The sequence below is a fragment of the Galendromus occidentalis genome, unplaced genomic scaffold, assembly GCF_000255335.2.
Source record: "Galendromus occidentalis unplaced genomic scaffold, Mocc_1.1 scf7180000076421, whole genome shotgun sequence".
In the NCBI taxonomy this organism is placed as follows: domain Eukaryota; kingdom Metazoa; phylum Arthropoda; class Arachnida; order Mesostigmata; family Phytoseiidae; genus Galendromus; species Galendromus occidentalis.
This window is the reverse complement of record NW_003804410.1, coordinates 378,093-402,226: the sequence shown is the minus strand read 5'-3', so window position 1 is coordinate 402,226 and position 24,134 is coordinate 378,093. Positions and strand designations below refer to the sequence as shown.

The following is a 24,134-nucleotide window of genomic DNA, read 5'->3' as shown; positions in this document are numbered from 1 at the left end:
TTCAATACATGGCCGTGTACAACTCGCTCCCTGACTCTCTGAAGACCTGGTCAGAGCGCCGGATCTCAGAGAGGAAAAGAAATATCAAATCATTCTTGAATACCCTAAATAATATCGATGTAGATCTGCTGCTCCCTTAGCTTCATCTCTCTCCAAGGTGTTGGTCACTCTCCCTCTCGGCCTCTGGCAAACTTTTATGTCTCCACCCGAACCACGGACAGGGCTCTGCCCTCGTGGAAACTACAATTTTTTGTTCTTGTTTTGTACAGTTTGAATAAACTAGGGTTGTATTAGAAAAATAAAAAAAAAAAGGGAAGAGGATACGGGGGATGAACGATCCGAAGTTGATCTGATTTAGAGTCCAATTCCCGAGCAGAAACGCGCCGCCAGAATGCAGATTGAGGCATCTCGGATTACGTTACTCCGTGATTTCTTCTCGACGGCCGAAGAGAGAAAAACTTCCAACGTTTCGTAAACTTTGATTCTTTTTGAGATTAGGAGCCACTTGCGCGTTGCGCCTTACGGACAGCGAGCGGTGACGGATTTGAGTCGTCGGCACTTTTTGATGGAGTGCGCGAGTCGCAGAGCTTGCTCGCAGAGCTCTGGATCCGACGAGAAAGCGGAGGAATGGGGAGGAAAAAAACGTCGTATGTGCCGCTCGGGCAACGTCGACAAATCTCAGCGTCGGGACTAATGGATCCGCTCAGACTGAGACGGTGAACGAATCACAAACCTAGAGTTTCACTCTTCTCGAGGGACTGGTTTTTCTTTTCCCGCAAGGAACCCGTATCTGCGAGGAACCCATATGAGCGATCTGTCTGTTCCCGTCGAATGGAATCGAGGGAGTCGAAAAAGGCCCCGTAAGTATGGCTCGCTTGAAACCTCAGCGCAACGGAACAATAGAATGAGAACATAGAGTTTAGTACTGAAGGTGCGGTAATTGTATGGAACCTGCGATCCTCCGTCTCTCCTCCATTTGTTACGAGGGTATAGGGCGAAAGGAGAGAGAAAAAGAAGATCCTGCGTGGAGAAGGCTCATTGCGCCTCGAATTAGTCTCTCGCAGAGCTAAAGCGAACGGGGCGAATGAGTTCCTCTGATTCTCCTCTTTGAGCGTTCGAGCAATGTCCGATTTACATTTAAATGAAGCGGAGAAAAAGTTCCCCATAACCTGCGGAGAATCTATCACCGTGAACCCCGAGGGTCCCGAGAACGCTCATCAGTTCACGATAGTGACGATCGAGCGAATGGGTCCCGAGTTTCCAGGTATACCGTCTCGTCGAGAGAGACATCCCATGTAGGAGCAAGCCCAAGAGCGAAGATATGGGCTCAGGATACCTCAGGAAATTGTCGAAATTTCGCTTGAGAGGGATATTTGCCTCTGGAGCGCCCACGAATAAATTCCAGAGATGAGACGACCCGTGGATGCCTCCAGAACAAGGTCCGCGCTACCGCGGTTAGGCTCGATAACACTTCCGATGCTCGAATGCTCTCGAACTTCCCATACGGGAGTGGTTTAATCTTCTGTGCCAGATTCACGTCTGCCATCTCTAGCGTCCTCAATCACATCTCGATGAGGTATTCGATGAGGAATTCTCCTACCCAGTCCGCTCCAATGGGTACAGACTCCACGAGGAATGGTCTCCAGGAATGCTGCCAGTAATACCCGCCGCGTTCTATATCCGGCGAATCGGTCAGAAGGAGAAAACACTCGAAGTTCCTCAACGAATTGGCTTACCAGCTCAGGTTTGACAAGGTTTCCAGGGATCGTTCCAAGAGTTTTGAGCAATACAACCGCTCTTGCCCAACAAGGGCCTTCAGCGCTGTCCGCGGTCTTTGAAGAGGATAGCGGAATCCGCGGAAAACTCACAAGATCAGTGCCTTCGGGTACGCCAAGCCGATGATGTCATAGTCACGTATACCTCCCTGCTGGCGACGTATTCCTCGAGTCGATGCTGGGGCATCGGCGTGAATCCCTTGGACTGGATTCAGAGTCGGCGATGGCGTGACCAGCTCGCACACAGATGAGACGACCAATTTCTCGCGGCTGCCGTTGAACGGATTCAGCTAACAAAGGTGTACGGAAGCCGGCGACAATGACACGGAACGCCTTCACGTGATCGAGGTCCACAGTCAACCCTCAGGCTGAAGGCTTGCGCGCTTCCCTGTCTGCCAAAGTTTCAGCAGACAGTAGGTCTTCGGTTCGTCTTTACATCAACGAGCAACGGCCCTTTTCGGTGGGATGCCGTTCAGCGGAAGAGAACGGGCGATTCCGCGAAGGATAGCAGATCTCATCTCGCGCCATGATCTAGGCCGCATCCCCTGTTGAGATTGCGATTTGCGTTTTTGACGTCTCCTCTTTTTTCTTGTGCCCTTCCGTCTCGTCCGTCAGCGCGTTCCCAAACCCATTCCCGCTCCAGTGGAAAACAGGCCGGCCTCCTCTCGTAAGATCCTCTTGACGGTGATCCCGTAATCCCGGACGGGCCGAAGGCGCAGCTCGTCCGCGCTCTTCAGTTCTTCCTGCCGGTACACACTAGGAACGTTCGTACGTAAGCACGCACAGGCAAACGAACGAAAGAACGCGAGAGCACATAGCACTCTGGCATATTTGTTCGTTTCTGTTTGCGCACCAAATCGCCTGCGTGTGCGTGAGGATGTGTGTTGCCCTGACGACGCTGTTGATGCCGCTTCTGCGGGAACGCTCTGTTGAAGTAGAACTAAGCTTCGGCATATCAGAACAGGCATCGCAGCCCGCGTCTTCTACGATATCGACGCCAGCAGAGCTCATAGGACAGGGGAGCTCGGGTCATTCGAGGGAGGCAAGTTGATGAAGATTTCGCGAAAGTCCGACATGTAGAGGATCAGAAGCGAGAGCTGCATCGGCTCTTGAAAAAAAGTTGGGTCGGTCGTCGCATACGTCTCTGGGAATACTACCCATCGTCAGAGAGGGACTCAGTGTGAACGGACAACTTCCTGGAAAATTGCTGCGAAGGTTCCATTCCCCCTGGGCGGGAGGAAACCGGCGGTGGGGAATCTCGCCAGTAGAATAATTCGCAGTCTTGTCGAAGGCCACCCGTTCACGGGAGAGAGCAAGTCAACGAGAATCAGGAGCCACATACTCGCCGATGGAAGTGTGCAATTCTTTCTCCATGGAAATTTCTCCCCAAAATATTCTTCGGGGTCCTCTCCCCCCCCCCTCACCCCCCGCCTCCCCTCCTCGCGGCTCATCCTGACCGGAGTCTCTTGGGCTTTGGGAACGCGTCTGGTGTAACTGGTTGGGCATTTCCAGTTTGCTCTCCAGCTCCTTCTTTTGTCGGCGTCTCCCCGTTTCTCGTCGTTCTCCTCAAAAATTTACAATTCAGATCCGGATTGCGTTGCGGGTTGTGGGGATTGCGTCCGCGGCTTACCGCTTCGCAGCCGGCCGGCTGCTCGGAATCAGGCAGACAGTCAAGATCCAACCGAGGTCTGGTGGTCTGGCTCGGTTTCGCGGAGCGCATTGTTGAGAAATCCCTATTACCGTTGGCGGAGACTGTCTTCGTCGTCATCCGGGGAGCCCCTCAAACTTGTTGAGGGAATGTTCCGCATTTCCTGCTCCAAGTCCTCCACAGGCGATCGAACAGGATCTTCGTCAACCTTGGCAGCCCTGAAGGTCTTTCGACACGATTTCGTCATTGACTCGGGAATTTCTTTGTGATCCTCTGAAAATTCAGGAGGGATCCATCGGATCCAAGCCTGGGGAACGAATCTGAGCCGGGTGTCTGTGAGTTTAGAGTCCGGAATCGATTCTTTGAAGAAGTCCGAGGTTCCCGGGTCAGCTTGGCGATAGCAGCCCTCAGCTCCTTTGCGCAGATCAAAAAAAACTTTTTCGGGCTGGACCACACAGCCAAGGTTTAACGTCCCGGGTACCGTTATTCACATTGCTTCCCAGGACGGATCCATAGAGCAAATGTACTCAGGAGGATCAAGGCCGAGTACCTGCATATTTTTCCGGCTCAGAACAGAGATTTTCAGGGGTAGCCGTTTCTCGGTTTCTCGAGGCAGCGAGCTCCCGCACGGGACATCAACGATCAAATGATTTATCCGGCAACGCAAGTCCCCAGGCGTAGACAGAGCACGCTAACCTTAGGGGCTGAGCAGCACTCTTCTCGCGACTTCATCCGGAGTGCTGCCTTCTGCCCCTTCTGTACATCTCCTGACTCGACTCTCGGACCTGACTCGCCGCGTCCCAACTCGATCGAAGTCGCACCAGGTGGTATCGGACGCTTAAAATCCGTAATTCATCGCATTCAACTCGGGAGACCACCTCTCTTTAAAAACTCACTCCGTAGGTCGCGCCCTCATTCAGCATCATGAGTCATTCAGTTGACGCGGCGCCGGATTCGGTCGAAATCATCGACAACTTTCCGGAGAGCCCGACAGGGCTTGAAGAGCGGGGCGTGCAAAGGCTCTCTTGAGGTTTATGCTGAGTCGAGAGAGAATTATTCTGCAGCTAGAGCCGGCTGTCTTCCTGTCAGGAATTCCCCGAGAAAATCTGCGGGGGTTCCGCGAGTGATTCCGCAGAGAGTTCCATCGTGAAAGTACGAGTGCCTAGATTGCGGCATTTTGACGGATAGTCGAGACGGATATCAAATGTTGTGAGGTCTTCCGGGGCAGAGAGACGAGAAAATTACTCGGAACGGCGGTCTAATCATGGTGTCCGTTGACGCTGTGGTTGTCGATGTCGTCTTGGCCGACAGCAGCAACAGGATTGATTTCCAATACTTGCTTGTCGTCTCAAGGTGCCAGAGAAGCGTCTCGGGGGAACAGGTTTCGGGGAAACTTGAAGGCACAGGGCCGGAGCGCTGTTGATGGTGACGTCGACTCTAGCGCTGGTCGTTTGCCTCATCACACAATGTACGACGGCATCGACACTCGGTGTTCGGCTCCGTATATCCTCTTCGATCGCAGACTTGCATCGGATAGAGGACGAGTGAAAATCGTTCTCTCGAGTTCCAAACCCCCGCCAACATCCGGAACCCCGGTCTGAATGGACCGACTGATGAGTTCCCGACTGAACGAGTTGTTTCTTCTGTAATTTGGACTGATGCTTATGGATGCCTGTCATTGTAGAAGTATGGCCAGCTCAGAACGACCGTCCAGTCGTCGTGACTACGAATGCCACTCGTTACGGAGTCACTTCCTCACGTCGGCTTTTGCTCCTGCCTAGTGCCTTCCTACTCCGAGCTCTACCGGGTATCATGTATTCAGTAGGGCACGCTCATTAGGCGCTCTGCTGCGCATCTGTCCGATTAGAAATTATAGTTTATTGTGAGCATAATCGTTCGCGAGGGTTGCGGCCCCGTCGAATCCCCTCAACCCGAAGTCCGAAGGTCGGCAACGAGCCGCCCCAACAAATTATTGTGGTCTGTCGCAAGGTCTTGCACGGGACGGCAATGCTTCTCGAGGCTGCGTGGGCCATCAGCCGGAAATCAGAAAATCACAAGCTCGTCGAAGGACGGTGCCGCGGGGAGAAAGAAATGGGAGGAAACGAGCCCGAGCTCCGCGCTCTCCCCTGGCACAAGACTCGAGGTAAAGATGAAAACATACGAGAAACATGTAGTTCTGAAGAACGTACGAAAAAACTACCGGATCGTTGTTTCATCCGCTTGCCGATCACGTGTACCTACCGTCCTCAGAGGGTTCTATTGCAATGAGCTCGCTGCTTTTTCTGCTCGGCGAGCTCAGCACTCACACCCCTAGAGTGAAGCAAGTAAGCAATTCACCCTCCTTCTCGACACCGAGCCTTCGATCAAGCGAGAGCCAGCTGGTAGAGGCAAATACTTTTTTCACTGCTTGTAGCGTACGCAGCTGCGGCACGTCACGGTACAGCGTTTGTGTATGGACCATTTGAATAGGAGCGCAGCGTACACGTACCCTTGTCTCCTACGCTTAATCTGTCTGTTTGTGATAACGACCAGCAGTGGGAAACCATTCCTCGTTCGTCCGAGGACAATTCTCACCTCTTGCTCTTTTTTGCCCACGGGGACCGAGCTCGCCATCTGGACATGACCTTGGCTCTGCTCTCGACTCCGACAACGGTCTGCCGGTTACGCTGATGCTCATGTCTCCCGCACGTTGTTCCACAGGAATCAGGCAGGATATCGAAGTACGGTCCCGCATACCTCCATGGGACTCGCGGCTGCTCCATGGAGCTGCACGCCTTCTGCTGAACTTGGATTCCGTGACAACGCCCGAGTTTGCTACATGGTCTGCGTCTTTGTGAGCGTCTGTTCGTTGTTGACGTGAAGCTTGCTACTGCATTGCGGTCCCCGCGACGCAGCGGAGTATTCTCCGAGCAAAAGTCGACAGCGAAGACTTTGTGTTTTCCAGACATCCTTTCGCAGCTGGCTGCAGCTGCCGGGGGAGCTGCTGTCTGCTGTTTCGAACAATGGGAGGCTACAAGCTCGGACTGAGATGAGCACTAGTACATGGAAGAACGAACGACGTCTTCGTCGTTGTTGCCCTGAAAAACAATCTGAAGGTCGCTCGAACTGTCCTCTCGAAACAGATGGAGACGGAAACAGGAAGAAAAAAGTTGTTCCGAACAAGTGTGTTGTCTCTCGGTGCTTCGGCATCGGTCTCCAAGTTTCGAGGGGCAGATCATCGAGTCCGGACCCAGATGCGGTCCTTGACGTGTGTCTCAGGCGAATTCTCTTGCTCACATCCGTGACTCGTTCATTTCCTCAGAATCTTCCGGAGGGCGGGAGTGAGACGTCAATCTCGGTCGATGTCCTGCTCCGAATCTCGCTCAGCGGTGTTCTTCAGGAAACGTCGAATCCCGAAAAGCGCAACGTGATGTCATCGCGTCAGGTTTCGTCGTGAGCGCTCGAACCTCAGAGTATGTCGTCATCCGGGAATTTTTCCAAATAGTTCATTGTCTCTTCAAGTTCAACTTTGGAGTCGTCGGATAGAGCAGACACTTTGACGGCAAACAGCTCTGATTTGTTGAGTTGAAAACTGTGGAGGTCGACGTGTGGTCTTCGTGCTGAGACCGCAGTTGTAAAGCACTGAGGGAGCGCTCCTCCCGCTTCCTCTCTTGTCTAATTCTGGCGTGCTGCGAAAATGAATCGATTCCAAGCCTGAGCATGAGTTCCATCTCCTACTCCGCTCTTATGAGTCTCTTCCGACGCTGCCGGTCGTGCGGGAGAATCCATCCGAGCGTGACCACGTTTTCGTTCCGAGCGAGGAAGAGTCAGGGAGGACAATTACTCACTTATTTGCTCGTGCACTCTTAGGACATCATTCGGTCCCGAATACAGGATTCTCTTCTGGCGAGAGAAGTAGCACCAAATCTCTGAGAAATCAATCTTGGGCCTCCCACGATTCCGTCTACCCCGGAGCCTCCCTCTCATCTTCTGTGTTTTGGCATCAGAAGGGACGAATGAGCTGAAAAACTGTTGAAAACTCGAAGCATCAGAGCGGCCGCATGCTCCGGAGACATCTTGAGCCAGATATTCAGAAACTCTCCCGTCCTTCATCAGCTAATGGACCAGAGTCCAGAGACGGGTTCGAGGGAAGCGCAGGTACATTGCTCCCCGCTCGTCCGGCCTTCCGTTCAGGCGAGGTCACAATGATGCAGATTCGCTAGGTCGGCCTCCCCGCTTAGGCGGTCGTGAAGGCTCAATTCCAACGGGAGCCGGAAGAGCGGGGCCCGTTGTCCTTGCACGCGAGAGATCCCTCACCCCTGCAGATATCCGATGAAGCATCACTTGAGACCTATATGGGGATACAATCAAGGAAATAATTCTCCTGCGTGTTCGTCGTGGACCTTTGACGGATTCGCGAAAGAGATGCGAACAGCTGGTTCCAGCTGGTTGGAGCATTTTTTCTTCGTCAACTAGGCGAGTCTGTTTAAGGATCTCAATCTTGACAAGATGATCTCCCGGAGACCGCCGTTGGTTCTGTTTGCCTTCTGGTTGTTCGCTCGCTGCGTCGGTCCGTCCGGTCTGGCAAGTCTGACTCGCCCCCCAGAGCCTCGGGTTTCTTTACGAAAGACTGTGCTTGTTGACGCCCTTGATTTAATAAGTCGCTTGGCTGCTGCCCCGGGATCGTCGATCGGTCTGTCCGCCTGATTCGTTTCGTGACAGAGAATAGCTGGCAGTCAAGTGGTAGCGGCGGCCGCGCGCGGCAGAAGTCCACCGCCCTGCCGTAGAAAAAGCATTGTTCGCTATCTCGCCATTTTGGTCAACGCGAGACGTGATTGACGACGTCGCAGCTGTCTATGCTAGCTCTGCGTTTAGCTTCAGCTGTTGCCGCTGTAGGGTGTTGCTCTTTTTGGTGGGCGCATCCTATGCATGTCCACGACGACAACGTTGTCGTTGTTGGTGCACGCCGTGCTTGTTGTTGCTGTTGTCGTCATCATCTTCGTCATCGTTTCGAGCACAAGGGAGGAGAAACACCGTCACCAGCAGCAGCTTCTACAGGAAAGAAACAAGAGCCAAAACTACCGTCGCCAAACTTGTCATGCGTCTCTTTAGCGTTCCGATCATCAACAATGACTACAACGACGGCAGTCGGTCGACGACAACGACAACTGAGCTTCGCCACCAGCATCAACTCCGCTCGGCGATAAAGAACAAGTACGCCATCTGTCTTCCAGGACGAGTTTGCGCTCTGGTTTACGAGTCAGACCAACCGATGGACGGACGATGGACAGGCGGGCGGGCGAATAGATGGATGGATAGGTGCATGGATGAATGAATAGACGGGACGGGCGACACATTAGGCGAACGCAACCCTATCGGGAGCTAAAGAGCTCAGGTAGCTGTGGTTCGTCTCGTCGAGCCCCTTCCGCCGGTCAGGTAGCAAAAGCCCGAAGCCAAGATATGTATAGTCTCAACTACCCACCCATCCACCCACGAGGATGATGGTCATCATCACCGTCGTCGCCGTTGTAGTCCTCGCCGCGCGAACTTTGCGACGACTTTTGAACCTGTGGCAGCGTTTTTTTGTCATACCAAAAGAGCCGAAAGCCACAAAATCGCTTCAAACGAAAAACAAAAAAGAGCCATCCGTCATCTGTCTGCTGAATGATGGGCAGCCCAGCGGAGCTTAGCCAGCAACCGAGCGCGGGTGCGGCGTTTTATTTTTAAATGATAATCTCAGCGTAGAGAGGCTTCATGCCGACATACGGGTGGACAGATGAACATCGGGTCACGCGAGCGAGGACACCGCCTTGCAGTCCTGACACGGACGTTACAGTGCTACGGATAATGAGTGAAAGACACTTGCCCCGGTTGTTTCGACGGGTAATTCTTGACGGGGGCCACGTGAATTCGAATACGCCTCGGGATTCTCCACGGATCTTGAGGTCCGTCGGTTGAGCCAAAACTCGTTCCGAGTCTCCGATCCAGGCTTGGCAAGGGGGAGCATATCATCGACCGGGGCGCTTTCGATCGGGCCAGATTGAGCTGTCCAGGACGAGGGACGTGGAACATGGAATCCGAAGATCGACGCACGACAGATTCTCAGATGAGGACTCGCACACTGTACGCTCACTCTCGGTAGATAGATGTCGAGACGCGCATTCTATGCCAAAGGACTCAGTAGCTGTTCGGGGGTTTCGACCCGATCGCAAGCCCTGAAACGCGAGCCTCCCTCGAGGTACACCGGATAAACATCGGTCCGAGCCGACATGACACGCTGACGGTGTTTCAAGTGACCCAGATGTCCGCTAGAGGTGGAGAATCGTTGTCTTGAGCTCGGGCAAACAGGCACGTATTTCACGAGAATGGCTCTCGAGAGCCACTGAAAAGCATACACCGGGAGCGGGAGGCAGAGAGAAGCCACTAATCCGTTGTCGACGTGAGGAAGGTGCAAGAAAGTGTCCGGGAAGAAAGAGAAGGACAACAGAGAGCAAGTGGCGACATTGAGGAGAACGTCGAAAAGTGTCGTCTCTCTCGCGGACATCATGGACTTGATGGCTCTTCCGATGGCTCCACGCGAGCTCCAAGTGCACTCAAAGGGAATCCCAGCATGGAATAGATGTTGTATACGCAGTGACGGTCGTCTTCGTTCAGCGAGGTTTGGTGTCGTCGCACCTGACAAGATCCCCTCTCTGAGACCGAGTAGCTGGTCGGCGCTGAATCCTCGGAAAAACTGAACCCGCCCCTCAGATATTCACCTGAATTCAGTCAGTCCGCCGGCCGAGTGTTGGCCGATACTTTCAGTCCGAAGCCGAAACGATCCACAAAGCGAGACATCTAATCGAGATCAAGCTCCAAACTCGGGGAAAAAATACTCCAGATCTCGCGAGTTATTCGCGGAGCCCCCTGCGGTCATTTTTCATTGTCTACGAGACTTTGTCAAATACGAGACCCTGTCGTGCCGCCGCGATCACCGCTGCTGGTAAAGGTTGAAGGTCTACCATTGTAGACCTGGTTGGCACAGAGTGAATCTTTTCTGCTTCAATCTCTTTTTTCCCATTGAGATTAACTGCCGGTAGCAGCTGTTGAGCGACGGGTGCCACTCGCTTGACAGCAGTTAGCCAAGCAGTTTGCCACTAAGCAGTAGTCGTCGCAGCAGCCGCAGCAGCGCCGCGGCGGCGGCCGTCGAGAGCTTCTAGACGCGACCAGTAGCGTTGCGGGAAGCTCTTGGAAGAGGCCGGGCTTCCTCGGCGCCCTTCGCCGACGCGCAGCGACGCTCTCTCTGACGCGCGAAAAACTCGAGTTCATAATGCCACAGCAATCTATGCGTTTATTCTTTGACTTCTCGGTCGCCTTCGATCAGAACCATAGAACGCGGATTGTCCGGCCATGTTTATTGATGCCGGTTATCGGCGGGAGAGCGGCCCGGAGAGAGCGAGTGAGCGGGCGGGCGAGCCGGAGTGTCTCTCCTCATTCGTCTGAAAATAGGAGACAAAAGAAGCAAACCGAGATTTTCGACTCAAACATCACCCATGGAAACAGAGGCTGCGCACGGGCGGGCGTTCGCAGGGTCACGGGAAGACAAAGCAACTCGGCTCGCCAGCCCACTGTTGGCCAAATGGTCGCGACAGACCGAAAGACTGGTGGAGACCACGGGCTGAAGAGCCTAATACATTCGAGTTACTTTTTTAGTTGTTGCTTTCGAGCTGGCCGGGCGGAAACGCAAAAGAAGCAAACGAGTCAGCAAACGACGGTCAGCGTGACTATAGTTTCCAGTTGGTTCGCGGCAACCAGCAGTACTAACTATTGTGTTTGGTCTCTCACTCAGTCAGTCTTTCTCGCTAGCCGTCAGAATACATGGCTCGTGACCACTGCCTTAATTGGAGTCTCTTCTCCCAATAAGCGGTCACTTTCAACGACTCGAAGCAAAGACAGGCAAAAGACCAGGGTATTCTTATCGGGAAGCATTGCGTCATTCTCCAACGATACACGTTTCCGTGAACTATCGCTGCAGCTCCACTGAGTAAGAGCATATGTCAGAAAGCCAGAGGTCGGAGCGGGGTCGGTCATAGAATTCCTCAGCTGGGTCGGGCAACGAAGGATTTCCTCTTTTTTTTCCCACCCGCAGCTCGTGATTAGGAGACGCTCTAGCGACGCTCATGGAATCTTTGAACCCACATGTCTGTGAGGCCTCCTTCGTCTTTCGGATCGGACGCATTGCCGATAAGAAAACAAGCTGTCTGTGAACAACTCTATCAAGCGGCAGCACTGCAACGTTGGCAGTCCAACTTCGTCTTCGATTGATGAAATGGTGGAAGAACATCGTACTTGTGAAAAGGCTGAGGAGAGTAGAGGAGGGACCATAGACAGAAAACTCCACCTTCGCTGTTTTCCCCCTTGCCTTCCACTATCGGTGGGTTTTGTGCGGTTTTCTACTTCAGCATTCTGCCTCCGTCCGTTATATAATTTCTGTTATCTCCGCTGATGCGCCGTTGACTGGCGCACGAGAGGAACACAACGGTGCTCTTTATCTTCTGTAGCTTCCCTCCGCTTCTGCGGGAGCTCTTGTCTACATTTTCTCCCGAACTTTCTCGGGAAAATTCGGAGCTACATACCAGCGATGAGATCACGGATGCGAAATCCGCGTCTTTTCGTCTCGCCCGTGGGGCGGATGGACGTCTCCCAATTCCACGTGCGAGACCATGCTTCGTCCGCTTGAGGGCATTCGGAAACACGTGTACGATCGTCGCCACTGCCACTTTGAGTTTCCTGACGAAAGTCATCTCAGGTTCCGCAGCTTCCCCCAGGCCGAGACATCGGGAAAGGTTGATTTACGGAACGGAACTCTGCCAGACCCGCAACGCCGAGTGAACTAGTCGCGATATTCCGCGACACGTCAACACTGCAAATTGTCTAGTGGCACAAATGTCAATAAAACACTCCTGTCGATATCGGTGGAACGCGATTCCGGGACTATTTGTCAAAAAGAGCCACCTCGTCGGCGGAGTCGTCGCTCGACGAATTAGATCCGATGTTCATCGAGGTCAGGGCGGAGGCTCGCTCGGAACCTTGCTGCTCTTAAAAAAAGGCCACGGATATCTCGTTTATGACGCTTTGATCTAAGGAACCGATGCGCTCACTTCCCGATGTGACTTCGGCGTGATTGAACGTTCGAGTTGGTGAAGAGCAGACTGCTACAGAAAAAAACGCCAGGAACATATAAAAACTTTGATTGCAGTGGATCTACGGCTCGCTATCTCTGTCTTGCGTCCCGCTCCGGCAGGTGCTTGACCCTGCATGGCTTTGTGCACGGCTGAGATTATCTCGGCTCCGTGTAGGTTGATCGCGTGTGCGTGCCGCCCGAGTATGTGGAAGTGTGATCTTCCACACGCCGAATGCCGGCACGGATGAGACTTATCCAGAAAGAAGCTGTTTTCGACCCGCATCTTCCTTGACATCTTTATTTGTTTGTGTCTTCGCTCGTCTGTTCCTCTCGTCGATCGCTCCGAAGCTCACCCGGGCGAGTAGACGTCCCGACGATGGCGATATGACACCGGGAATGGTCTTCGAGTGACTGAGTCACGCCGCTCGCTCGCTCACTCACTCACTCCAAAACGAGGCATCATCAAATCTAATTACCGCTCTTCGTTGTATCAATCGAGGAAATTATCGATCCCCCTATTCGACCTGTTCGAGAATTGTTTGAACGATTTGCCAACGCGTAATCGATGGATAGAGTTGTTAGCGAAGTCGCTTGAGCAGATGTCTTGTCTGAGTGAGTCCCCTCCTCGGAATTAGTTGCCTCATTACCCGCACTACACAGGCCATCACGGAACCATACGAACAAACAAAGTGCCATCTGGACAAATTGCGATGCTCTTCAAGGCTCGCAACGATCCGAACGGATTGAGCGGGAGCATAGAATAAATTATCTCTCCTTTTTCGCAGGTGATTTCACGGTGGCGTCCCGACGAGCCTACTATCCCCAATCGAGATTCTCGGGCGACGGTTCCGACGATCTCACCGACGATGGTAGCAACATCTACGAACAGGCCAACCCGCCGGCCAATTGGGTAGGACAACGGTACGCCTCGCTCAACCAAGCCGCGTCCCATCGAAAGAACAACGCGTTATCAGGATCCTCGGGAACCAACTCTGATGACGATGGAACCTATGCGAACGAGAGCGAACTCACCGCTTTGAGCTCCACGGGTTCAAACAATAATCAAACCGCGGCCGCCATGCTCCAACAGCACAACGTTCGAAGTAAGTTTCCAACTTTGACGCTTCCGATTGCCCATCGAATGAGATTCAAAGTTTTGAGCTTTCGTGGAACTCGGGGTCGTGACCCTCGCAGATGGCCTTAGGGCCTGGGGCTGCGCTCAGTGTAGTTTATTGTTTCAAAACAAAAGACACAGAAATATTTCTAGACATACTTTCTCCAGACCTGCGTCGGATTTTTCTCCGGAGCGGGGGAGTTACTTTCAAAACGAGCAAATGCAAAGAGTTACGACCATGGGCCATATTTCCGCCTATTCTCGTAAAGTATAAGAGGGAAGCTATATTGTCAAACAACTCAGGCTTCTAGGTGGAAATCATAGCTTTGATTCTGGATTCGGTTCGGACGATTCACGTCCCGAAACATAGGTTAGAGCACAAACGAATCAAATCCCAGGGTTTATTGCGAGAGGAGAGACGATGAAGCGGTCCGCGCACGACCTACGCGTTCGGAATTCTCTTTGTTGGCGACGAGAAATCATTCAGCGGAATGGAAATTTTCCAATTTTCCGCTTCGCACTCCGAGTAAAGTTTTCAGCAAAATCGAATTCGGAAACCTTCCCTGCGGAAACCCTCTCCGTCACAGGCCAATCGGGGCCGCGGAATGCTGCGGGACTCGATGGAATAGTTTCGCTCCTGCTCATAGTCTCCGACGACGGGAATCTATGAGGCAACGAGTTCCCCTTTGAGCTCATTTTGAAGAGGCGAACGCAGGACCGACATTTCGATGAAAACAGTGCGAACCCCCCCCCTCATAATCAGTCAATGAGAGCTCGCTTCAGCCCATCGACTCGAGAGCGGGAGGAAGCGGAGTGAAAATTCCGACGGAGTATACGCTGTCGAGCTATCGGAGGCCCACTTCATCGGCTTTTGTTTCGTGGAGTATCTCTAATGATGATCATGGTTGCCAAGATCTGACAATCAGCTCCATTTTCATCTTCTCGAGTCTGCGGTCGCATGAGCTCCCCCGCTCGGAGGGTTTCGCAGGGGGAGGGGCGACTCGAGCGCGGAACTGCGGTTCGAATCTGAGAGTCCATGAAGCATCTCGGAACGAAGAAATGCTCTCCCGGAACTCACTGAGTCCCAGGAGTCCTCGGGAGCTGCATTCGGAGGACTCCGATAGTTTGTTTCGGCTTGACGAAGAGACTGTTGTCGACACCGACGGCTTGACGGAAAGACTCGGGATTTACACAGCTTTCGCCGGCCGAAGTGCCGTTCTCTTGCTTGTCCGGGACCTAGAACGGGAATGCAGACGTACGGAGCCGCCTAACGTAACTCCGTGGGCTATTAGCCGGTAGTCGTCGAAACGTGGGACGGCGGGGCTTTGTGTGGCCGTGTCCTATCTCGCTCATGCCAGCGAAGCGGCGCGGAGAAGAACGGCGCGCGAGCTCGCAGCGAGCCGGACCGTTCAAGCTCCGCTCGGAAGGGTTCTGTTCGCATCTACTGATGAGGATTTAATTACTGTATAGCGCTCAAGAGAAGTGAGGCCTCGAAACTTTGGAAACTTGCCTCCGACCCGACTGGGTGTGCTTCGGCCGGGCAGTGATCCGACGCGTCAAGCAGCCACCCACCGCCTACCCATCTAACAAGCGTCTCCCGCCTGCTACCACCAGTTGCTGAAGTTGCGACCGCCTCTCACGCAACCTCGTGAGGTGTAGGAGGTTAGGAGCCCCCCTCGGATCGGCAGCGCGAACTTCTCGCTTTCCCACCCGAACGGGAACCCCGGGCGGGCCCGGCTTTGACGCCTTCTCCCTAACGCGCCGATGCCAAGAGTGCTGAGAGCATACTCTACTCAGCGCAAGGTTTTGCGATTATAAGCTTATTAGCGTCGTCGTCGTCGTCATACGGGAGCAAGCCATCGGCCGTGAGGGTAGAGTCGACGTTCTTGAGATGCAGCTGTAATGATAGCTCGTAACCTCAAGCGGCTCCGGCCGACGACGAGCTCGGATAGGAGCGCGCCCTAAGAGGCTTATGGATGTAGATTGGCTTGACGTCGTTAGATCGAAATATGCAAATGCACCTTGAACGATGAATGTTCACCACCACAGACGTAGCGCCTCCAGAGACAGGCATACCATCCATCGATTACAACAACCATACGACAAGACGGCGCAGACGTATTCGATGTTGTCTCTCAGAAAGTCAACTCTGCCCTCGTACGCACACATGAGAGCGGTGAACTCCTTCGAGGGCGTCGTCGTGGACGACGGAACCGACGCCTCGCGGAATCCGGGAGAGGATAACAAGGACGTATCCTCACAGAATTCGCCGCGGGCTATTCGTAGAACCAGAGCCGAGTCGAGCTAACGGTGAGCTACACGGGACACGTTCATTCGTCGGAACTCTCGTATTCGTGGCCTGGCTCCTGTTCGTGTTCCCAGCTCCCCGTTCCCTGATTTCGCCGCAACCCTCGCCTCACTCCTTCGGGCTCGTGTTGGCTCCGCAAACAACGCCGTCGTCGAGGGCGCTTGGACGTGAGAATTCGAAGTTGCGGAGTTCACTTGCGTAATCGGTGTCCGAGGCGTTTCTTGGCCGGAGTTTCGGTGGGAGACACCTTCAGCTCTCGGAACTCGAGACGAGAGTATGGCGTGCTTAAGGCTCAACCTCTACATGCGTCTCCAGGTGTTCCCCGAGCATGTAACGGCGTGAGATGTCGAAACAAGTTGGCGCATTCGACTTCTATCGCTATCCCCAGTCGCGCTGAGCTCCATATCGGATTGCACGCATTGCTTTGAGAACGAAGCCGCGACGAGCTCCGTCAGCATTCCTCCTCGGACTCTGATGTTTTTCCACCGTTTCTACGTCAACGACGACGAACGCGAAGGTCGTCTGTTGGAGAACAACGAATGAATATGAAGGCCGAGCGCGGGCGTCGGAAGCCTTGGGATCTCATATTTCTTGACTGTCCCCCTCTACCCCGCCCCACGAGCCGCCCTCTTCTCTGTTTTCCGCTGTCGTTTCTTCCGTGCGATGGAATTTGATGGGCGAGCCGAGGGCAGCGAGAGGATGCAGGGGAGAGAAGGAAACAGCACCACCGCGCCTGGAAGCCCCCGTCTCGACTCCGAAAATCTCGATCGAGCATTGAGGGTCTGACGCTGAAATGAAATTGACCTGACGGACAGGAAGACAGCCAGCACGGCCCTTCGAGGCCGGTTTTGAGCTCTTTCTCAAACTCTCATCGCTACTGGAGGGCCGAATACCCCCTGCAGCTTTTCTTCGCTGGATCGTCGGAGCCCCAGCGTCCCAACTGTTTCTCATTCGCCATTCTCTTTCACCATTCGAGGGAGCCAACATTTTCAGGGCACGTGCTTTTCTCACCCGGAACTTTCGGCTCTGCAAGACTGGCCTTCCGGCACATTAGCAAACAGAAGCGATGAGGCTGTCTGAAAATATCCCCTGGGTTACCTTGAAACGCATTTGAACTCTTGTGAGAAGAGAACAAACGTGCAAACATCAAAATAGGAAATAATGGCTTCTGGAGGGAGCTGTTGAGAAAGTTCTCTCGGTTGCTTCGATCACGTCGCTTGGAACCTCGCTGGTGAATCACGACTTCGGAGCATAAGTATTCTCTGCAGCTCGCTGCCAGGATTTTCATTCTTCATCCCTCGTCGTTCCATTCTCCCTGGACGTTATCTGTGCTTAGAGGATCAATTCATCATGGTTGCGTTTCCGTTTCCGTTCGCTCTTAATCCACATCCGCTCCACTCTTTTTGCTTTCCTGCGTTTATGGCCGCTCGGAGCCCACTGAGCTCACTGTCGAAACCATCCATTTGAATCCTTCTCCCGGGTAGGTTTGCGGCCATGAATGATCGAACCCGTTGATTCGAGCATCACGGACATAATTCAGCCGGCAGATGAAATTGAGACAAAAATCAATACGTCCTGGTTCACTGCAAAGTCGAGAAAAACGACTGGACGATGATTGGATACGAAATAATTCCGCTCGCGTCTTGCGTGGAACGCGTCCGGAAACAGGACGGGGATCATGGATGCCATGTACGGGCATCAGTTTCTTTAATTCGCAATGAAAAAAGTTTGGAGGAATTCAGAAATTCAGTACGTGCGTGCCCCATCGTCGAAGGGCGCACAAGCCGACTATCGGGAAGTCCGGCAGAAAGAAACAACAGGGGGAACATGAATGCGGGCCAAGATTGCCTGGACGCCTCTCTGAATACAACAAAGAATTGAATTCTCGTCACCCGCTGCTAGTGAAAAGTCGGTGCATTTATACCGGCATTTGAATTACCACAATCATTCGCGGAAGCCTGGCTCCAGACTAACACACAGCGAGTGGGAGACTGAAATCGATTCAGAAAGTTGTGAGAGGTTTCATCCTTTGCACACTCGGACTCGGACGATACGGATACGGCCAGACGGAGCCCCCCGCAAAATGAGGAGTAATGAATTAGGCTCCCCACCCGCTGAAAATATACTTCACAAAAAATCAAACAACCTTAGGTTTCCTTGTGCTTGAGCGTATCTTGACGTCCCTCGATGGTTTTCATCCAGCGATCTCGGAATTTGTTGGGAGAGACACGATCTCGAACTTGTCGACTCGACCGTCGAACCAGGAAATCGACCCCGGTGCCGAAAAACCAGCTCTGAGGTAGAGTGGCCTCGCTGCCATCCTTCCGAGAGCTGACCACTAGTGGGTTATCTGACTCCCTTTATCCAAGCTTTCGCCTGTCCGTCGGCCGGCCGGCTGGTGGGCGCGTCTGTTGGCTGCCCTGTCGGCTTGGTAACTCTCCGCCGGCCGCTCGGCTGGTGTGCGGCCAGACTGTGTAGTCGGTTTTCGTTCCTAATAGGAGAAGGATCTTGTTAGTCGGCACTTGCAGCCTGCTGCTGCCGTTGCCGGACGTAATCGCATTACGCACGTTGCGCCAGCACAGCCCACGCTAAACAAGCGGAGCTCGACTGCCATCGAGTCCGCGAGGAAGTGGGATCCCCATACTGCCGAACTCATGGCACATTCTCGTAGAACTCCCGTAATCAATTGATTGCTTGATCATCCACTCATTCATCCGTCCGATCGCCTGACCGGAGTCCCAACCGACTGGGACAAGCGCGCTCGGGCTTGACTTGAGCTCCCGCGCAGGTTCATATTCGGTCGACTTTTCCAGGATTTTTTCACTGAATCGTGGATCAGGAAGCGAACCAAAGGCTCTTCGAGAGCGAATCGTCACGGGATTCCGACCCAGGGCGAAAAAGTCCCGGAGGGAAAACTGGCAGGAAGGCCCTTCCTCCGGAACTTTTCCAAGATTTGATCCTTGGACAGTTAGTGTTTAGGGGTTCGCGGGTGGAATAACGGTCAGAGCAACTCGACAGAGTCCAGGGACTGCATAATCACTGTGTGTTCTCAAGTAAAGCGGCCGTCGTACGTGCGCTACGGGTGGGGAGATTACTTGATGGATGCCAGGACTAAGATAAGCTGAACGAAATCCGTGCCGCAAGCTGACCGACCGACTGACCGCTCTCGCTGCACACTCGCCGCTTCGTACGTACGTACGGTCGTCCACCCGCCTGCCTGCCTGCCTGCCAGTTTCTGAGATAGCGATGCCGGTCGTACGTAGCAGAGCACCGCGATACATGCTCTGTCATGGCACGCTGAAAAGATATAAGCTCTAACAGAAGACACCGTGTCCGCTGCGGCATAGACGAGGACGACGCAAAAGAAGTGATTGATCGATCGATCGACGCATCGATCGACGCGTGGATCGGTCGATTCGCTGCTTCTTGAGGACGAGACGTCCACGATGAGGCGAGCCGACACTGGAGCAAAAGCGAATGGGGATATCCAAAATGAAATCGCACACGGAAAATACGGCCCGCGGCTCGATGTAGACGTCGAGCGAGACAAAGATCCGCTAAGATTCCTTTACTCTGCTGGAGCCCGCAGCCGGTTTTGTTGTTCCAGGGCACAAAAACCGGAAAACGCAAGGAAAAGCTGTTATTAGTTTTCAATTGCTGGATATTTGCGCGCTTTGTTTATGGAGCGGGATGTACGGGCACACGGGACCCCAGCAGGGTATCGCGTGCAGGATGGGCAACCAACCAGCGGAAAAACATTGCTTACAATTCCCACTTGGAACGTATGAACACACGCAAGTGCGCGTACCCCCCCGGCGACGTCGCTGAGCGGAGCCGGACGGGAAAACGAACGACTCCATGTTGTCGCTGCCATCCGCTGCATACGTGGGGACCCACCTTCGGTCCTGCTGCAGGAACGACAAGGGAGGGTTGGAAGACGGAGGGGGCGGGGGAGGATATCGTCGGGCTGGGGGGAGATGAGGGATTACTCTCGAAGCACAATGAACAGCAGCGACTCCGTGAGCCGCCAGATGACCGGACGGACGCACCGACAAGCAGTCGACACAGGTTCGAGAGACAGATGATTGAATTACATAATAACTCCTCCTTTGTTGAAGACCGCCGGTGAACGGACAGTTCACGAGTCAGATGTTCTCGCTTTCGTTCCCTCGACAGACAGCCAGACAGTCAGTCAGTCAGTCAGCGAGTCGGTCGGTCCGTCCGTCCGTCCGTCGATCGGTTAGTCAGTAGCTTGGACAGTGTCGACTCGATGGCAACAGAACCAATTCGCGAGGTTCCATCATCTCTTGGAGACGGGGTTGTGCTACAGTCGATGGCTTTTGTCTTCCTCTGCCTCGACCTCTGATCACCTTAATGAACGGTGCCCGGAATCAGAAGACCTCCTTCGCGATATCGAAGGTCGGGGGTGCGAGCTCCCTGAGTTTGAGAATGGAGGAGTCTTTTCCAATGTTTCATCTTCTCATGCTCTCCCCATTTTTCCTCCGCAGACGGGCCTCCCGCACCGCCCAGGAACCTGACCATGAACAGCCATACTGGAAGTCGACAGCTCATGGCCTCACCGTCGGATAGTCCTCATTACGAAACGGCGCGGAGTCCGACCGCTCCCGCCTACTACTACTCTCCTAATGGTGAGCATTTTTGCCCGAGCTTGATACGGGGAAGAGAAACTCCTCCTGGTCCCGTGCGCTCGAATTCATTCCCGATGCAACGCGACTCCGAAAAGCATGTATGCGGCAATCCATTCGTCCCCGGATTATGCGTGTCGTCGTCGTCATAGCAGAGAAAATGGACCAGAACGGACGAACGTGTCGCGCTCCCCCGTTTACGTACGTCGTCTCTCTTTGGAGTAAAAGCTCGTCGACTCGATGGTGGTCGTAGACGGCGGCGGCGGCGACGACGACGAGAACGAACGATGGTTGGAAGAAGCGGAAAGAAAAGGCTGTGGATGGCATCTCGTCTGCAACGGCCTCAAACGACGACGCTGTCGTCGTCCATTCCCGCGCGACGCTAATTACAGGAACCTCCGCCACCGCACAATAACAACGACGTCGACGAAAGCGGCAACAACGACGATGATGGCGGCGGCGGCAAACTCGAACATGGAGCATGTTCTTCTAATTAAAACGGCTCCGAGTCCTAGCCGTTCAGGAACCCGCTTCTAGCCGGCGACCATAACAGATTCCTCCTCCCCTGTTCGAGGTCTCCTGTCGATACGAGTTTTTCCTACGTGAGGGGCCCGTTGGACCGAGCGAGGGCTCCGTGGTCAGTCACTTTCGCTTAGCTAGTTAGCTAGCTGACCATCCGCCCGGTGGGCCGGTCGGCTGTCCGCCTGCGACTTGCTCATCGGTGTCGCGGAAAAACTTCTTTGACGCAATGGAATTCTCAGCACGCTCTCCTAAGCGAAAACGAACTTATCTGGATCGAGGAGAAGCCTCGCCGAAATCGTCCCCCACAGGCTACGGAGGCTGAAGTCGTTGCCGTACACTCCAAGCGACACTTATAGTCGGAGCTAGACCCCCTAGGGTTCCTCGCGAGCTGGTGAACGAGTTTCGTTATTAATTTCAAGTAACACTATCCGCGCTCCTTCTCCCCTCAGCTCGTAATAGCTGCCGCCGCCTGCCAACTGCGCTCGATGTTTGTGTGGGTGTCGCGAACTCCTTTTCGTTTCGACAGAGGGGGCCGACCGAGGTGGTTTCGGAGCCAGTCGGTCGGACGAGGACCGAGGAGCCAGATGAATATATCACCTGCACGAGTTTTCGCCAGGCGTTGCACGCACTCAACGTTTATAGCGGGAGTTTACAAGCACGGCCCGGAAGGATGGACGGGTGGGTCCGAACAGAGCCCGTTGTCAACTCTCGGGTTCCGGGCAAGGGAGCGAGTATCGTGAGCCCGGATTCGACTCCGAACCGAGATCAACCCGGTGACGGCGAAATTTTCGTATCGAGATTCGTTTGGGGGGCCGCCTTCCATCGAGTGCGAAAATCAGCGAAATGAGCTCATTCAGTCCTCGATTCTGACCAACGAACGAGACTGCTCGGGTGCGGCAGAAAAGAGGAACGACGGAAATAGTGAATGAACTTGGACGGAAATACGAGAGCACGGAGCACGAGACCACGGAGTCGTATGGCAAACGTTCATTTCGAGAAGGGTTGTTGCAATAAACAGCTCCCACGAGATGCATAGCTCGGAGCCGCGACCTCTTATAAATGGTACAAAACTCGAGGGCTCGTCTTCGACGACGACGTCGTCGTCGACGCTGTTTTTGTCGTGCTCGGTGCTGTTGTCGTCCTCGCTGCAGCCGCCGTCGTCGTTCTCGTGGTCTATTCACTGAGAGAGCAACATCTGAAAGTCTCCGCATAAAAACGTTTTACCCGCGTACGCGACCAGTATTGTCCGCTTCCTGCGGTAAGCATGCGCGGAGAAAGTGTTCCGAAGCCGTATCATTCCGAATGAAAAACGCGAGAGAAGCTCGCGACCCCACAGCGCCTCCTTCTGGAATTGGCCCATGTCCATGTTTCCCATCGGCGACGGGACAAATTGTGAGGTCCCGAAGTCGCGAGAAACTTCGACACTTTGGCTGCCGATTGCCTCACGATAATTCCTTCTAGCGTTGCGAAAGGAACGTAAAATCTCCCGGGAGGAAAAATATCCGTTCCCGAATTCGTTTGGCGATATCACTCATCCCGAGCATAAACCTAAGGTCGCGGGCTGAATTTTCGGGACCCATCGTCGGAAACCGCTGATCCTTCATCATGTATTCTATACGGGAGAGGAGGAACGCTTTCGAAAAGAGGCATAGCGGACTCCCGACGCGAGAGGGCTGGAAATTGTCTCAACGCTTGTTGCGAGTCGACGTTGTTTATGGAAAAACGGAACTTTCGCATCGTACGTCTTCTCCCAACTCGCTCCGGTGGCGGGAGCGAAGAAAAGGGTTCTATGTTCCTTTTCCCCATTCGCCTTCCTCCCGTTGGCCATTGGCTAGTCGATATTGCACCCGAGGAGACGCTCGCTCCGTCTGTCTGTTCCATTTTTCATCGGAGCGCTTATCTCCTTCCTGTGCTGCCGATTCCTGAGTATGCCGACGTTTTCCCGGAGCGGCTCTTGTTTTGTTTCAAACGGAAAACTTGGTCTGCAGCGATTTTCCTCCTCAGGAATAGAAACTTGCCACTCAGGTGGGGACTCGGGTTCATCCGAGCGCTGATTGATCGCATGGAAATTCTCGGAGACGCTAGATGTCTCTTCGATCGTATTCGTTTTTCCTAATGCTGCGTACGGCGCGTTCATCCGTATCTCTGCATTTTTTCTTCTGCTCCCGCGAGTAGAAGTGCATGGCCGTAGTCCGCTCCTGTTCCAGCTGCTGCTGCTGCAGCAGCAGTCTGACAAATGGCGTCGAGAAGTATTTTTCAAAATGCCATCGCTCGTGCGAGCCTGGTCGAATACAGACGAAGGGACGGCCAGTTCTTTCCGCCTTCTTCGCAGCATTGGGTCGAGTCTCCGTTTCTCCTTGGACTTGCCGTCACGGAGGCGTGTTCGCCCCTTCCTACCTGAAGCGTTTCGCTCTCGCTGATGAAGTGTCGGGGAACATCCGGGCGCTCGCTCCCGAGGTGCCCCGGAGTCCTGCCTTGAGTTCGTCACAAAGTCTCGCGGGGTTTTTCCGCTTCCATCCATGGTCGGAACACTCTGAATACTTGGCATCAGTCGCAACCTGTGGCCACCTCCAAAGTCCTGATCGTCAATATCGGACGTATTCCCATGCGAAGCTCAGCGCCGTCATATCGCTCGACCAGACCCGCCGAGCTACACTCTCTCCTTGAATCAGTGGGTTCCGAGTCGATTCATTCCCCGAACGAGAATGGTGGTGGTCAATCAGTTACTCGATGGTGAAGCCGCGATGCAGCTCGTTCCCCCGGCGGATTCCCTGTGTCTCATTTTCGCAGTTTTCCTTGTTCTTAATGATGTTCTTATGCTGTAAATTCCATTAAGTTCATCGCTGCGCGGAACTTGCTCCGCTTCTCTGGTCGTCCGGTATTCACATTCATTAAGAGATTTTTAGGCTCGGGTTTGTCGGCGGGCGGGCGGTCGGATCGACCGCTCGGCCACCCGCCCGGTCGGCCTGCTCTTGCGAC

At 53.8% G+C, this 24,134-nt stretch overlaps 1 protein-coding gene across 1 annotated transcript in view; it reads left to right on the top strand.

The window, feature by feature from the left end:
- The window catches only part of Ten-m (teneurin transmembrane protein Ten-m), a 41,454-nt gene that overhangs the window by 2,176 nt on the left and 15,144 nt on the right, over positions 1-24,134 (top strand). Inside the window, exons 3-4 of the mRNA XM_029113220.1 lie at positions 13,351-13,668; positions 20,496-20,636. Coding sequence (XP_028969053.1) covers positions 13,351-13,668; positions 20,496-20,636 — 459 coding nt within the window. The remainder of the gene's footprint in view (positions 1-13,350; positions 13,669-20,495; positions 20,637-24,134) is intronic.